The 17,731-nt window shown below is 33.9% G+C and overlaps 3 protein-coding genes across 3 annotated transcripts; 1 reads left to right on the top strand and 2 right to left on the bottom strand.

Moving 5' to 3' along the window:
- Positions 1-5,237: 5,237 nt before the first annotated feature.
- On the bottom strand, positions 5,238-6,534 carry LOC124455768. Its single transcript, XM_047006401.1, has 2 exons — positions 5,657-6,534; positions 5,238-5,562 (listed from the first exon to the last, which is right to left on the bottom strand). The coding sequence occupies exons 1-2, from the start codon at positions 6,520-6,522 to the stop codon at positions 5,544-5,546; spliced, it is 885 nt and encodes a 294-aa protein (XP_046862357.1). The 5' UTR covers positions 6,523-6,534; the 3' UTR covers positions 5,238-5,543.
- Positions 6,535-6,596: 62 nt separating this feature from the next.
- On the bottom strand, positions 6,597-7,421 carry LOC124455775 (volume-regulated anion channel subunit LRRC8A-like). Its single transcript, XM_047006409.1, has one exon. The coding sequence runs from the start codon at positions 7,351-7,353 to the stop codon at positions 6,913-6,915; it is 441 nt and encodes a 146-aa protein (XP_046862365.1). The 5' UTR covers positions 7,354-7,421; the 3' UTR covers positions 6,597-6,912.
- Positions 7,422-14,243: 6,822 nt separating this feature from the next.
- Positions 14,244-16,472, top strand: LOC124455774 (cytoskeleton-associated protein 5-like). The gene is made up of 3 exons (XM_047006408.1): positions 14,244-14,306; positions 14,648-14,792; positions 16,434-16,472. Exons 1-3 carry the CDS (start codon positions 14,247-14,249, stop codon positions 16,463-16,465), a joined length of 237 nt encoding a protein of 78 aa, XP_046862364.1. The 5' UTR covers positions 14,244-14,246; the 3' UTR covers positions 16,466-16,472.
- Positions 16,473-17,731: the final 1,259 nt, after the last annotated feature.

Raw genomic sequence — 17,731 nt, 5'->3', positions numbered from 1 at the left:
TAGAATTCTAGTGTGAATTTACCGAACACGACCCAACTGGCAGAATGGATAACCTTGCTGCATGTAGCATCATAAAATAAACACAATGAAACGCGTGCACTGCATGATTAGTCTAGAGCTGTGTTTGCATTAGCTTATGCAAAACGTCTGAGCCCAAACAATCTAATCATTCAATCAATCAAAGATAAATTTGTAAGTCAATCATGAGTACACATTAGAAGAATACAAAACGTTTTTTGTTTCGCACTATTGTTATTTTATAAAAGAAATAAAAGACGTTTTTCGTGTTTGAACTGGCCTATGCAAACCTCAGAGACGTTTGTGAGAACTCTCAAGCCGGTTCAAACCTCGACCTTCGGTTTCATGCTTGTACTAATCTGCTCTCGAATTCTCCCAAAGGTCTCCTCAGTTTGCATAGGCCAGTGCAAACACAGTAAACATCTTTTATTTTTTAATTAGCTAGTAAGGTCTCTGGAATTCCGTCCCAATGTAGTTTGTTATAATCATATGCTTGGTGGATCAAAAGATAAAAAATTATGCTCTTAATTTCCATTGTTAATTTTTGCCAAAAGATAAATGCTGTAACTGATGAGCGTATTGGCGTGTTTTTGTTGAAGTTTGATGTCGTATCCCCACTCCCAAGATCTACTGAAATGTCTATAGCTTAAATGCACTAACGCTCAACTACTCATCTTGATGGGTCTTCTCAGAAGTGTTATTGATTGGGCTTCTGACATGCATCCTGGTTTTTGTAGGGTATTTGCTGGATAAGTGTGAGCTATAGAGCAACAGCAGAACTAAAAGATGCTAGATTGTAACACACAATCACGAGATTAACAAATGTTTCAAGAAAGGACGAAGTTAGAAAAATTTTGATATATATACTGTCAAGAATTAAAAGCCATAATGATTAAACGAACAAGAATAACGACAAAGAAGCAAGATAGTTTGGAATTGCACTTTTGGTGCATTCTGAACTGACAAAAACGTTTGCTTTGCGACTTAATAATAAGCTCTTAATAACTGAGCTCGAGATCTTTACTGAGAAATAACGGACCGAGGTATTTTTGTACAGACCGAGCCCGTAGGGCGAGATTTGTACGTAAAGACAGAGGTCCGATATTTCAAAGTAAAAACCGAGAAAGCGAGGCTATTAAAAGGTTCATTATATGGCATTGTTTGACCTGAATAAAGCTTTCTATCTTCTCTCGTTCTTGCTGTTTTGCATTCACTCCTGAAGTATCATCAGTAAAAATAAATCGTTTGAAATTGTGTTGTTTCGATTTTAAAACTCACTTTCCAAATGTTTTTTGTTATACTGACATAAATACAAGATCATTTCGCCGTTTTTTGTTTTACAAAACGTTTGCTGTTTGCTTTTCGAAGTTTGTTTACATTTATTTGTTTTATAAAATTACGCATTTTGGACCGTGGTCCATCACGGAAAATAATGGAACAGAAAAAATATATTTGAACAATTCAAAGCACGCAAATTTGCCGGAATTGACGCTTGCCATATAATAATGATAAATAATCTGTAGCGACCTGTAACGTAAGTTTGACAAAACTTGCAGTTTGGGACCATTGATTTTTATTAAATTAACTGGATATACAAAGGGTCTGGGTCTGGGAACTGTTGTCAAAAACATGGATGCCAAAAGGAAATTTATAACGAAGAACTTCCACTTGAAAAATTATCCAAGAGAATAAAAATCAACAAAGAGATTTTGCCAGGGTTATTTGTCTGTACAGGTTCACCTTCACACTTAGTAATTTGAATTATTTATGATTTCTTTTGAAATCTTCATCAGAAACATGCAAGTATTTCCATCCCTTTTTGCTTCTTTTGCCTTCAACTTCATTGTAGCCAATGCATCCAATATGAATCCTGGATCACCTAGAATTATACTAAGGGTGAATGTTTGTCAGATGAGCCATTGCTATACTAAACTTTTCATGCACAAAGTAACAAGATTTTCTTGAATAAAAATTTTACTCAATACTATCCAAAGCAATTTTTTTACATTGGTTTTGATTTATAAACATTCTTTACTATTACAATGCATACTTTATTTACAGAAACACCAAGGATCATCGAGAAACAAGCAGCATCGAGCAACCCTTTTCTCATATTTAATATCTTTATTGTTTGTAATCTGCCAATTCGTGCAAAACAAGCTAGGAGTTGATTTCAATATATTTTTGTGGTATAAAACAGTGTTGCTAAATATTGTAGGCAAGTTCAATTTCAACACAACTCTATTCTTAACTTCCCATCATATTTTCTGAAATATAATATGAACTGACCATAATCAGTTTCTTGGGACTAAACAGCCTAAACTCAATTCATAATGGGAGGGTTTTGTTGATTTGTTTGATGCAAGATATGTCATCTAGAAGAGTTTCACAGCGTCTTACATGTATTTATGTAATAAATAGAAGGGATTGGGCCAAAACAAACATCAACTAAAGATTAAAGAGAGATTAAAAGGTTTTTATTATTCATCTTCAGAATAAAAAGTACGATGAATTTACATTGATTTTCTATATATTTATCATACTATACTAAGAATTACATAGCAGAGAACAAGAACTAAAGCATGACGTTGTGGTAAAAAAAAGTTTCACCAAATAAATGAAATAAAATAAATGAAACAAAATAATAAATATTGAAGACTGCAGACTGATCTCTAACGATGAAAACAATTATCTTGCTTACCGGCAATTTCATGAAACCATTGAAATGTTTTCTTTTCTTGCACTTCTTCAGCAACCGTTTCTCACACACGTTTTCAGCATGTTTTATTGTTGAATTTTTAAAAAGAGTTTGCGTTTGGAATATTAAATACTTACGAAATTTCTAATCGTCGCACGAATACTATAAAATATAGTGTTGATTGAAATCAGGAGGGGAGAAAAAGTTTCCTAAGCATGAGCCTGTGCAACTCCGCTGACATTTTCGTCCAAAATTTGCCATATATGGTATAGCGGCATCCATGTTTTTGACAACATGTTGCGCTAAATAAAATATAATAATTTGGATGAGATTGTACGTCCAGTTAATTAGTATACATGTCAGTGTTTGGGACTGGTAGATTTTTTACATGTGTCGAGTTTTAAATTTGTCAAATTTTTTACATGTGTCGCATTCTAAATTTGCCTTTGATGAAGATGTATTTGAGTTTGGTTTTGATTTGCTGCGACAGTTAACATCTGCTACCCATTCATAACTACCATACAGATGTTACCTCCATCCCATCAAATAGAACGTTATCCTAAATGTATTACTAAATAATCGCCTATAACATCCCAGATATGCTTCAACAATCTACAAAGCAGCTGAGAAAAACGACACATTAAATATATTGTTTCTGGTCATTATTTTTTTTGGGTACTCAACACTGGCGAAAAAAATAGCACTTTGATGGAAATTGTTGTATAAGACACTCGATACCTGCGTACTGGGTTGCAAACTGCGCTGCTCGATATTTGTTCAGAAAAACTTGAGAAACGTAGAATGTTCCTTAATCTCAGGGTTTGGCCTCCATGCACGAAAAACCATGCAACCTCTAATGCCACTGCACTCGAGATAACCATGTTACATACATTTACCAACGATTTGATGTTGAACATGGACAATCGATACAGTCAATCAATGGAATGGTCAAATAAACGTTGTTGCTGCTGTAACTGATTTATATCATCATATACGACAATGCTTTGTATATATATCACGAAATTTGTACGTCACGGATACAAAAATCTCGTATAAGTTAACGAACTGTGCCACACGTTATTCGTTCAGAAACTCGAGAAACATAGAATGTTTGTTAATTTCAGGATTTGTCTTTACGAAAAGCTATGCAATGCACAATACCACACCACTCGAGATAATCACGTTACACTCATTTACCACGATTTAGTGTTGAGCATAGAGAACAAGAGCAATCATCAATGAGATCGCAAAACAGACGTTGTTGTGCTGTGACTGTCATCTGATTTATATCTGAACTTTTAATGAATGTGGAAAACAGGAATGTCTCGAAAATCTCTGCATGATCATGCGACATTTTATATTTTAGCTATGAAAAAGATGATAAATGAGAAGGAAGTTAAGTTTGTGAAGCTCATTTACTGTATCCGAAACAAACTAATTATTTAGAAAAACTTACTTTGTATTATGACAAACGAAAAAATATTTTTTTACGTGATGTGTTTCTATGTCAATAGTCAGCACTACAGTTTTAAATTGCTGCACTGTACCAGAGTAATGTAGGTAAAATATCTCTAGCATTGCATATATTGGCATAATGATATCGTGCATGCATACTTTATGAAAAAGATTAGAAAAATCGTTAGCATTACATTTGTAAATCAGTCATTTCTAAATTACATATAGGAAGAATAATTTTCACAGAAATGGCCTGTTTTAGTAAAAATTAAAATACTTCATTGGAATAGTTCATTTTACAAAACGATATCACTTCCATGTAAGAAAATACTTCCATTCTAAGCAATCGAGCACAAAATGTTGAGCTGACTGTCCTACTCTAGTTTTGAGGCTCGTAAATGTCCCAAATCCTCACTGCTATTTTATTTTCATATTTACATTAAACAGAAAATTCCAACACGTTTCTTTCCTTCTACGTAAAATTTCATTTAAAGGTGTAATAAATACATGCAAACAATATTGCAATTTAGCAATTTCCGTTTTCTATTGGCATTTACAAAGTGCCTATGAAACAAAATTTTTACAAGTTGAATTATGTTTGCGTTGAGCTGAAAACTTTTTAACTGACAGCGTACTATCTAAAAGAATTTATGCATGTCTTTTTAAATCTCTAACTAGTGACGTCACCATGCATAACGAGTTGTCGCAATGTTTCAAACACTGTTAAGTTTCCTGACAACTTTATGTTGATACTAGTAGTTAGCATTTTACACGATCAAAACTTCATGACGAAAGACCCTCTGTAATGTTGAAGTGAAATATCACCAAACATACCTAATATTTCTTGTTCATTATGCAATCTGTGACGTCACAAGTTAGATAAATTGGACAAACAAAAACATTAATACCTCATGGGTGAAAACTCATATGCATTAACTGGTACAGAAAGACCATCGTCATTTTGCAATATCTACTCAATAAAAGTAAAACTCATATAGCAAAATTTCGAGTCAAGCACTTTAAACATGCTTCGTCAGCATTGCAAATACTGCAACGATTTTTACAAAATTGCCATCTTACGTTGATTAAACAAAGTAGCTAAAGTCTGTAATATATCAGACTGGAATTCAACGTTCAATTCAACTTATTTTTTATTTACAGTTAATTACATTAAGTATAATGAACATGTTATGCAAAAGAAGAGCGAGCTTAAAGAATAATTGGTTATCAAAAATGTTTCATGAATTTTCTTTAAAAGCGAAGGGAAATTATGAAGAACATCACCCGAATTGAATAAAATATCGTGAACAGGTAATCAATTTCATTTTTCCCCCAATACACATTTACGCATCCTTTTCTTCTTTCCTTTTCTTCATTTCTTATTTCTCACCCTTAAAGTGTACAACATTTAAAATTGTAAGAAATAATTTTCTTTGCAGCCTTGCATAGTGAGTATTTTGTTTTGTTCAGCCGTTTTCATCTTACCTGTAATACTTTCCATCAATTGAGTATGACAACCCAAGTTTGCCAACTTCATCACGTAGAGCTTGATGTTCCAAATCAGGATTGCCGTAAGTTTCAAGCGAGCGGAGACTTTTTATTTTGCTTAATGAGCCAGGATCAATTTTCTTAAGTTTGTTTTCTTTAAAAGATAAGATGCATAGATTTTCCAAATCTGCAATGTCAGCAGTAATCTTCTTTATGCAGTTTCCATCAAGACGAAGTTCTTCAAGCTTTTTCAAAGCAAGCACTCCTCTCGGAATACATTCCAGACCACACGTTACAATGGATAAAGACGTAAGTTTCGTAAGCTTGTTAAAGTCCTTAAAATCATCGTGTTCAAGATGACACTCAGTAAATTTGAGTTTCAAAATTTTATCGCAAATACTCTGATAGAAAATCGTTGGAGGAATTCCTCCAAGTTTAGTAAAAGATAATTGTTTTTCTTCTTCTAATCTGGTTTTTAAATCTGCAACAGGAAATTTCATTTTCAATGCATGTGGCACAAATTTCTTCTTGTATTTTTTGGAAAGCAAATGTGCGAACATTATGACGAACATTTTGTTGTACGAATGCAAATAATGTAGGAGAAAACCTAGATCTCCCTTTACTGAATCTATATCAGATAACTTCTCAGCAACTTGCTCCGGTATTTTTTTCTTAAAATCATATTCATATGTTTTATTACGCAAACGGAAATTCCAAACAGCTGTTGAAAAAAATATTACTAAATTCAGTAATAAATCAAAGTTATAAATGCAAACAATACAAAACAGAGCTGGAGCTAAACCATGTGAGCATAAGAAATAATCGTGTTGGATGGGAATATGTTGGGTAAGTGTACACATCATTGTGTCCGCTTTTAAATCTTTCAAGAAACAAAAATTAACAATGAGAAATATTATTGCTGAAATAGGTTATAACAAACTTTTGATAGTGTAGATATTTGAAATATTTATATTGGGATGAGATGTTGAGATGTTTACTTTTAATTTTTCCACTTTTTCATACAAACACATCATTGCACTTGTGGAGGTAGTGTCTGGAAGGAAATCAAAATTGTAAGTTTGATCGGCCAAGTCGGAATTATCTTCCATGGCGAGGCAGACGTAGCTTTGGTTTTGATTGGACTTTTGCTGGAACAGTGCACGTGTAACGGCAAAATTTGAACATGGCGAATCGTAACACGCCATCACGAGATCAACAAATGTTTTAATTACCAATGAAGTTAAAGGAAGCTTCTACCAGAAATCGTTAAGAACCAATAGCCACAATGCTTCGACGAACAATATGAACCACAAATATGACAAAAAGTTTGGAATTGCGCTTTTACTGCATTCTGAATTGACAAAACTTTTGTATATATTGTTGACTTTATGATCTGTAACGACTTCCGTTCTTGCCACAAAGTTTAAATCTTGAGAACGGTAGAAGTTTGCGCATACATCGGGAAATTTTAGGTGTGCTTGAAGCCAAGTTACATTCAAATTTGACTTTGTTACATGAGGACAGTCAACAACCGCTACACATTCAAAACTTCCAGATGTTATCTCCATACCAGCAACAGCAACAGATAACATTGCCAAAAGTAGCACTAAATAATCTGTTATAATATCGCAGAAAGGCTTTAGAATCTTATATTTTTCCTTTCGACCTTTCCAGAAATACTCCATGGACATCATTTTGATAAAACTGATTAGTTTTAATGTCAAATTTTTAGATAGTTCTGAATGTTTGACGTGTCACTTTACGCTACGCTAAATACGCATTTAATTGTCTTTGTTAACGTCACTATTTTTCCTGCCTAGCAAGATTAATATTTTTTAAATTGTAAAATTTCCATGCGTTATTTAGTAACTATTTTCTCTTTAGACACGAGTAACCACAATGTCCAATTTATTCACACCTGACATTTAAATTAGCAAGACTTGTTTTGTCGGAGTGATAATTACAGACGTGTCAGTAAAGTATATGAATCTAATTGCTTATGTTTTCAATAACTAGTGAGTATTTTTGTTGAAAAAGAAACCTACAACAGTAACTCCAAACAATTTTAGAATTTTGATTGAACGTTTTGACTCTATTTAGCCATCATCGGGAATGATTATGTTATATGTGTAGGCATTATATATGTTTGTACTTTAGGCTCAAATACAGCTTCTGATATTTAACGGTGCAGCTTGCACTGAAAGATGATTTACATTCTTCAGTATGGCTAAATGATGTAAATCACATGACAATTTCTAATCATTCATTCTTCTCAGATGGCAAAGTTGTCAGATTCCATATTGATATATTTGTAATCACGCCATTTACAATCATTTCATACTTGAACGACATACTTTTCTTTGTAGTCAATTTTGCAGAACTGTGTGAATAACAAGTAAAAGAACCAAATCAAATCTGACTCCATTTCTTATTTCTATCGCTTTGAAACTTCTTCAATACATGCATGACATCAAATTTTTGATTCATGTTTCATGTTGACGGACAAAACGTTAATAATTAGTACTATGATAGTGCTATAGAACAATGAAAAAACTGACATACATATATGTCAACGGGCAACGGCCCCCCTTGCCTTTTCTGGAGATGGGCAGGGGGGGGGCAAAAGTGTCCTACAGGTTGAAAATTCATTGTTTTTAATCCAAGATAAAGACTACATAACCGTTGTGGGATATTGCATTCTTTTGAGCTTAGCAATAAAATTGTCGTAGCTATGTTACTTTCACTTTAACATTTCTTTGTTTTAAGTACGTTTTGTAAGTTCTTTGTTTGTTTAGTTAATTCTTCTTTTTTGTTGCAACGAGTGAGAACTTGAAACGCAATGAAAGAGTGAGTACTGCTAATGACGTAAAGGAAAGCTCGACTTATGTAATTACTGATACTATAAATAACATGTAAATAATTAACTCTAATAGATAGCGTAAGAATACTCCAGTGATGTTCTTGTAGATTGTTTGGCTTGTAAAATAAAAGGTTCAAAACGAAGAGTGTTAGTGAACCAGCTGAGGAGCGGATTCCTCGACAACCGTGAAACGTCATTTTTTAAATGTTAACAACTAAAAATCACAATACGTTTGCAAATTCATTTCATTATTATCCAAAATAGTGCCAGGAACATGACGTATAGCAAAGATATTTTTAATAGTAAACATCTGCTGGCATAAATGGCTCAGTCACCTAAACACTGATGACTTTGAAAGGGATATCTTTTGCCAAAAGCAGAAAGATGTAAGAAAGATTCAGCAAAAGCATTAGCGAAAGCAGCTGCTAAACCTGGTCAATCTAATATAACATCGCTGTTTGCAAAAGGAAACACAGGCCATGATTTTGATTCTGCTTCAACAAGCGGAATTGACACTGTAATAACTGTCAACACTGAAAAAGCCTCAGACTGTGAGTCACAAAAATGGTCCAAACCGAAAAGTCTGATTGGTGAAACAGAAAAGATATGCATGAAAACGACATGGGTAAAACACGAGAAAGACTTTACAAGTGAAGACAAGGAAAGTAGTGTGAATCATGGTCGATATTTCCAAGGTCAGTGGTTACGAAATTATGAGTGGCTAGTGTACAATCGAGAAAAAAATAAGGCTTTTTGCGAAATTTGTTCTACTCACTCTAAGATAAAGGGAGTGTTTGGCAGTTATGAAGTTGGATTTGATAACTGAAAAAAAGGCCGTGAGAAATTCAACGAAAATGAAAACAGTTACGCTCATAAAGAAGCTTGTGCCACATCAGACAAAGGGCAATTGTCTAGCATAGCCTGCAGTTCGCTTGCTCTTGAAACGCAGCAGTTAATACGGAAAAGGTTAATTTCACATCTTCAAACATTAAAAACACTCTTACGCCAAGGTAATGCGATTAGAGGTAGAACGGATTTTGAATCTAATATTCATCAGTTCAATCTTGATAAAGCTACTACAATACATTACAAATTGTAAATTAGTGACGTTACATCGTTTGATAGTTATATTATCGTTAATATTTATCGACCAACACTGCGGACATGTGCTTCTGTACAGTGTATTGCATGTAGCACATCTCTTTGCTGTTTATCAATATGAGATTAGTTTTAGTATATTTCACTAATGTGCCCTTCCACAAAGGCTTGCCCCTCCTGCCCTTTTGCCGTTCCGGCGTCCCTGGATATTGCATTAGCATGAGTATATTTACAATTTTTTGCACCCTCAAAATTCATAGAGTGATGAAACAATAACACATCTTGTTTTTCCTTATCAGATATCATGTAAAATAAACTGGGAACCCTGTTGTTTAAAATTCTCGCCACCCCCTAAATATCATGTTTTACATATATTATATATAAAACTGTATTGCCTCCTTAGTTTTTGACTGCCTTTCCACAGGCCCACTGGCAACGATACGAGAGCATAGAAAATAATCGCGAGGAAAAAATTGGGTTGGGTAAGTGTACGAGTCAGTGACATACCACGGGTTTTGATTGGAGTTACTGAAATAGTGTAAAAGTAACTGCAAAATAAATACAAGATGAAACGTGACACGCCATCACGAGATCGACAAATGTTTCAGTTATAAGCGAAGTTAAAGGAAGTTTCAACCAGAAATTCTCAACAATTATATGCCACAATGCTTCAACAAACAGCAAGATACAAAAATAAGCCAGATAGTTTGTGTAGTGTTAACTGAAATATCTGTCTTTATTAAATTGAGGTACTTCTCATAAGCTATATGTTAAAGGACACATGCAAGCTAGAAGACAATTTATTTCATTTTAATGCCTATAGCGTGAAAATAAGACGTACCAAGTTTCAAAGTCGTCCGCAAAATATTTCAAAAGATATTTAGGGTTATAATCGGTAAAAACACGATATTCGATGACCATTGCTAAAACGCAGTGAGATTGTTTAAGTCTGGGAACTGGGAAAGAGTGACGTATAAGTTGACATAAACAAGCATCGTTCTTTTATCGTTCTACGACTTGCATGCAGTGCTTGCACGGCTTTCGGTAGTTTGCTATTACTGTTTTTTATTTATCAAAAATTAATGGATTCTTCTCAAGAAGAAGCCGATTATAATATTGTCATCAATAACAATGAGGTACAACCTTACATGTTTGAGCCTTTGGCCAACGCGTAAGGTGGTCAAAATGATGACAATTCTTCGTCATCGGAAAGCGAAGATGAATACATTCACAGAACTGGAAATGTTGAATGGTTAGTTGCATTTTATTTATTAAAGCGAGATTTATGTTGCTTAATGGCTTCAGCTTTGCTGATTTTTGATTTGTGGTGAGTCAATGGGACAGGTATTTCTTTCACTCCAACGACATCAAGAGCTTTGGACAGCGTTGGATTAATGCATCTGCAGTACAAAACTTCTTTCATCAAGTCCTTAACATATCTTGAAAAGCAAATCATTATTTATGTTGGCTTTGCATTGCACTTTGAGAAAAGGTAAGTTTATTTTTCTGTGCTAACCATAAATGCTGTCAACTTTCACTGGTTTGATGACCCCTTGTCTTTCTTTTGACTTTGAGTAAGCCACTCTCCAAATCATTGCCTCTTCTATTTGCTCATCATTCTTCGTTTTCTGAGCTTTATTTCCATTCTCATTGAAATGAAGAGCAGCAATATACAATCTACGAACGAATGTTAAGTTTATGTTTACAATTACTGCAACTTATTGCTTTTGCAATGATGACTTTTTTAAGTAATCATACACAAGTCATAATTATATTACCTTGCTTCCATTGATCTGTATAAAAAAATGGGTACGTTTTGGTGCAAAAAGAATCACCACTCGGTGGAAACCTTCGATGTATGAAGTCTGCTTCTGATAACTGAGTTTTCCAATATCTCTCATGAGATACTTGGACTCAACAATCGAAGACAGTTCAACATAAGGTTTTGAACCTAAGATCAGAAGTTAGCTAACAAAAAAAAAAATGTTGATGTTACTTTGAAATTTATTCGCTTACAATACCTTTTTTTATCCACATTCTAGGCTCTAACATATCATGTTCACATTTTGGGAATACATCACTATGTCCCTCGTTGATGTCACATATATGGTTGAGAACTGACAACCACTTTGCCTTCGCAAGTTCTTCATCACCATTGCTAGAAGCAGCACACCAGTATACATGGTTGGAAATTGATTGGGCCCAATCTGACAATAATTTGCAACCACTTTTTTTGATGATGCCAAAATTTTCTTTTTGATTCCTGTTGGATTTTGATTATTGATAAAATGTGTAAAAGGTTGGTTTGTTATGATGATCTATAAATTTTGCTACATGCCATACATCAAAGTAGTGCTCGATTTTTTGGTCTTAGTTTTGACATGTAGGAATTGATTTGAGCATGTCTGTCTGTGGTCATTGACTTCACCTTCATCCCACTTTCATCAAACTTTGCCATACATCTTTTTCATCCCTCAAGTTCCATTGCTCCAAAGTTGGACACTTCATTGGACTGTTTAACATAATTATGTAAGTATTCTAATCATGTTTTATGTACAGTTGTTGAAGAATTGTTACCTGAACAAGTTGTGTGTCTATAATGTTGTTAGATTCCAAATCCATGCAGCTGTATGTCCCATACTGTTTGACCTGGACTAGCGACATTTACAAACATGTTACGATACTACCGGGCTCAAACCATTTACTTTAATCTTGATTTTGGTAATGAATTTTGTTCAGTTTCATCGATTGATTGCCGTTTTTGTTTCTTAGTTTGTAAAAATGAGGATAACGAAAATTTTCAGGAGTAGCTGGTCCTGCAGTCATATAGCTAAAATAATACTTTATAAGTGACGTAATTTTATCGTTTGGATTTTAGATCATATAAATTTGATAGAGAATTCGTTTATCTGTGAATAATTCTATATTTTAGAAAAAATGTAATCAAAAAAAACATTAATTAGAAATTCTATTTTACATTAATTATCATCGTTTGTCTAAGTTGCATGGACAACAATAACATAATTCACCATTTTCTCGACCCACAAAGTGACAGTCACGCAGTGATTAGCGCGCAATGCATCTTGGTTGACACACATTCTTTAAGTGTCATGTCGACGTTAGGTCATGTATAGTTTACGTCTTTCTTCTTGTTGAACGTATGTCAATGTTGATTGATAATTCTTCGATCTCTCTCAAAGATAAAAACCAAAACTTTAGTCGCAATAATTATCTAACTATATCATCAAGGTTTATCAATGATTTAAAGTACGGTTGATTCTATACTTCATTTAATAATTTATTTAAAAAGCGAATAATTAGTGTTTAGTGCTGGTGTCTGATTTACCATTCATGTTAGTTAGGTGGTTTTCACTGAATATTAATGAATATTTGGCCTCCAGCCTAGTTTCAATTATCACCCCACCCCTCCCCCTCTATTATTCCCCCTTTTAAAATGTACCAAAACCAGAATAAACATTGAAGTCAATCTCACAATGAACTCACGACTAATACGATTGTTAATTATGCTTTTTTTCTTTGGTGTAAGCGTTAATTTGTTTAAAACTTGCAAATGTGAATGTCAAAATAGTCACATGCTCTGTTTGAAAACATACAAATTACGTCACGTGTTACTTTTTTCAAAATGCACTTAAGCACGAACTGGATTGGCTGTATTTTGATAAATAAAATGTAATAGTAAAACATTCGTTGAGTGAAATAGTACGCGCAAGCAATTTTGCGTGAGAACTTAACTAGCCCCCAGTCTCTTTTCAGCTCCCTTTTCTAAAAAACGCCACTTAAAAGGTATTGGGAAACTATATACCTTTAGGTGATTGACTTGTTAAAAGGCGGTACATTTCATTTCATTACACATATCCATGCGAACTTCGTATTGCATGGTTTTGTGGCCTTTGAAATTCCTCCGGCGAGCGTGTTTGTCTAGATTTTCAATTTTTTGAGACTTTTTTATTCGGAGTTTCATTTTAAACGTCTCCTATATCTGACCATAGTTAAGTTGTTTAAATTTCTGAACTGCATTTTTACGATGATTTTGTATGAAAAACTCTTGAAGACCCGATTTCCATCCTATCATCCCACCTAAAGTTTAACCACATTTTTAAGCTCTCGACTGCTTGCTAGTTAAGTTTAGAAAGCACTCTGAAAGATTTTGAAAGGCGTGTACTTCACTTATTAAATATAAAAATTCTATATGCTGTCTATACAGCTCAAATGTTTGTGAAGTAGCTAATCTTACTGCTCTAATTCGAGCTATTTTAGAATACAGAGCACAGTTTTTTATCATTTGTAAATGTTGCCATGCACGCCCCATGTGGAAAACAAATCACTTGTTGACAATGGTTAGCGTGTTGAAATAAAATTGTTCATTCATTCATTCATTCATTCATTCATTCATTCATTCATTCATTCATTCATTCATTCATTCATTTATTCATTCATTCATTCATTCATTCATTCATTCATTCATTCATTCATTTTTCATTCATTTTTCATTCATTCATTCATTCATTCATTCATTCATTCATTGCCCACAAATTTATTCATTTAGTTTGTTTTTCTTCTTAAAAGCCGATAACTCCGAAGATGAAAACACTCAAGCTTAGTCAGGATATGCACGACTCACTTGGGGATATTTTAAAGAAGATTGGGACCAAGGAGACTACGAAAGAGGTACTATAGGATTTGGATGTGTCTAGTTTTTACAAATGAAATAACACATAATTTTGTGGTGAACTCTTTATATATACTAAACCCTTATTAATCGAGCACGAGGTCTTTAAAGAGAAATACCAGACCAATGTGTTCTCTGTGTTCTAACAAGCTTTAAGTAAAAATTTATATTGACGTCTGGTATTTCTCTGTGTTCTAACAATCTTTAAGTAAAAATTTAAGTACCTGGACTATATCATCGGGCTGACTTCTCCACTGATTATGTACTGGTCATTCTTATAATGTACTTGAGACCTGTCGGTTGTTGATTTTTTTAAATGAAGAAGTTTTGATTCTTATAGGGTCTCGTGGCTCTTTACAATTTTCGACTAAAGCATAAAGATGTGGACATAGAGCCTTTTCTCGAGCAGACGTCGGATTTCTTTCAAAAATATATCGCTCGAGGTCTCAAAACTATCGAAGACGAACGCAAGATTGATAACACAGGTAAACTATTCTCCCAACAAAAATCATTTCACCCACAAATGAACGACTTGTGGGATAGCCGGGATGTTTGTAAATGTAGATCGTCCAGGTTGGTATAGTCCTGAGAAAGACTAATTTTGTTGTTCTTGACTGACGTTTCGAAATCTAAGCGGTAGTCATCTTCAGAGTCAAATGTCGAAACATCAGTCAACAACAACAAAAACAGTCCTTCTCTCGACTATACCAACATGGACGATCTACATTTACAAACATGTAACGATACTCCCGGGTTCAAACCACTTACTTTATAGCCCGGATATAAGTTAATTTTCTTTCGCTAAAAATGAAAAGTTCGTTGTAACTTTTACTTTGGCATATGACTCAAAAATTCAGACTATTCAGACTACGTTTTCAATTAACATAACTTTGAAAAGTACAGTGTATCTTTTAAAGACAGTTTATTCATATCACTTTTGACTGTCAAGTTATTGTACTTTATGTAATGTATGCTTTACGCAACTTGTGACGTTGCATTACATTAAGAGAATTTGAAATGTCAAGTATATTTGCTGATATGCTATATCAACCAAGCAGAGTTTCCTTTATTGTGAAGAATTAATGGTGCAGACATTTGCCTGATCATTTCAACCAAATGTTGCCTTTAATTTAAAGGATGTTTTGAAAGTTTGCAGCGAATCGTTGTGCAAAATGAGGTCAAATATTTGGAAATCGGACATATCTTGAGAATGAAAAGAGATATGCATAAGCATAAAGCCTGTTTTCCACTAGCCACGTATCGTAACGTATCGTAGCAAAACGTAACATGGTGTATGCGTGCTTATAAATTTGATGGTCAATAGGCACAAGAACGCATGCGCGATGTTATGTTTTACTACGATACGTTACGATACGTGGCTAGTGGATAACACGCTTAAACTGCTTTGGGAAGTACACTGTCGTTATCAAACTTCTGCTGAATGAAAAGTTTGTTTAAAAATTAATATGTTCTGGTCTAATGCCCTTTATAAGGTGTTTTGCTTGCTGATATGCCGTTAAGCTAATCATGAATTACAGATGGAAAATTTGCCTTTGAACCTTTACAAGGCCCGTTTCCACTTAAGGAAATTTTTTATGGAATGTATATATTTCCAGGTTGTGCATGCTCTTACCTGACTAAATAGACAAAATTCAGACATTTGTGCATGAATAAACATTCTGTTTTTTTCCACTTGAAGATTTGGTCACGTCTTCTACCTTACTTAGCGCATGCGCAACCTGGAAAATTATACGTTTCGTGCACAATTTTCTTTAGTGAAAACGGGCCTTTAGGTTTCATGTTGCACATCGTGCGAATCGGAGCATGAATAGAAAGTGCAAAAACAAAGCGACAGAGAATTTAACTTAATTATGTCAATTTTTACAGACCGAATGATTAACTTTTCTCACTGTTTTTTCTTTGGTCGTACATTATGGAACTTCATCAATGAATCATTCACTAGATTTAGTTTTCCAATGTTTTGTTAATTAAGATTATGTTTTTTCCGCAATGTTTTATAAACGACAACAAGAAATATGTGGTTTGTGTCACATTTAATAAATATTTTATTTTGTTGTATAAACATTGAGAGTAATAGCATTTAATCAAACTTCAATGTTTTCTAGAAAATATCGAAGTGCGACACACCACCGCATAAACTACGGGTAAGTAAGACAATTTTATGAAAAGTCATTGTGATTTGAATAACATATAAAAGATTCTTTGATCAAAATAACATAATTTCCGAAATGTATGTGAAAGTCGTCGTTGTCATGCATCCCCACATTTCTCTTATATATTTAAAGTAATATTTACTTGTGAATCATTATAATTTACTTTCGATTCTTTACTAACTTTGGACGCAATGGCAGTCGACTGTTTTAACCCCAAAATTTCCTCCAGAATCTCAAGAAACATTCACAGTCAAAAGTTCAAATTTCTTTTTCCACACACGTTTACAGCATTGTTAAATCTGTCGAATTTTTCCCCCCTCAATGAATATTTTTCAGCGAAGTTCTTCATTTCTAAAAAAGAGAAAAATTGCATTTAATGTTTATTTATAATGAATAGACACAAAATTATTTACATAGTATAAGTAAAAAAGTGTAGCTTTACATGGCATTTGTTTGTGTTAACTGGCCATTGGAGTTTGTTCTGTTGTAACGTTCAGTTGCATCTATACCGTAATGCTTTGCGTCATTTATTCCTAAACTACGCATTTAATCTTTTTTTCTTTCATATGTTTTGCTCAAAGATCGAACTTTTGTATTTAGAAGACCCATCCTACTTTCGTGATCGGCTTGCTTTATTGCAGAATAAATATGGAGATATTCGCTCGAAGGAGGTAAACAAGTCACGTGCATTGTTATGTTCGCTCCATGCTTATATGGTTAATCTGGTGATTACGTAGCCATGTTCGCCAGGATTGGCACGTGATTACTTAGCCATGTTCACATGGATAGTCTAATAATTACATAGCCGTATTCAAGAGGATCAAACTTTTATATGTACCTGCAAGGTGCCGACAATTTTTTCACAAAATTAGCGCTTAAATGAAGTATTCCTTATTGTTTCACAAAGAATTGCTGTTGTTTTCCAAGGGTTTGTGTTTATCAGTCGATGTGCGCCCCATTCATAATGAACGTCTGGAAACATATCATTGCTCCTTTCCTTTTTTCCTTTTATCATCGAAAACTAGCCTGACATCTTTTACACTTTTATGATTTCATAATACTTATTTTTTTCTTTCAGCTGGAAAAAGCAATACAGCCAGATCCATTGCAGTGAAAAAAACACCCGAAGGCTTGGAAACTGTCGACAATAACCTCATTCTGACTTCAATAGCTAGTGTAGAATGCTCAGTTAAAGTTTGTTTTCGTGTTCTTTTGAAAGGAAATCATTCATCTTTTTCATTAAACTTTTT

Source organism: Xenia sp. Carnegie-2017, unplaced genomic scaffold, assembly GCF_021976095.1.
Source record: "Xenia sp. Carnegie-2017 unplaced genomic scaffold, XeniaSp_v1 HiC_scaffold_4, whole genome shotgun sequence".
NCBI lineage: Eukaryota > Metazoa > Cnidaria > Anthozoa > Malacalcyonacea > Xeniidae > Xenia > Xenia sp. Carnegie-2017.
The sequence above is the reverse complement of the archived record's forward strand: the minus strand, read 5'-3'. Positions and strand labels throughout refer to the sequence as shown.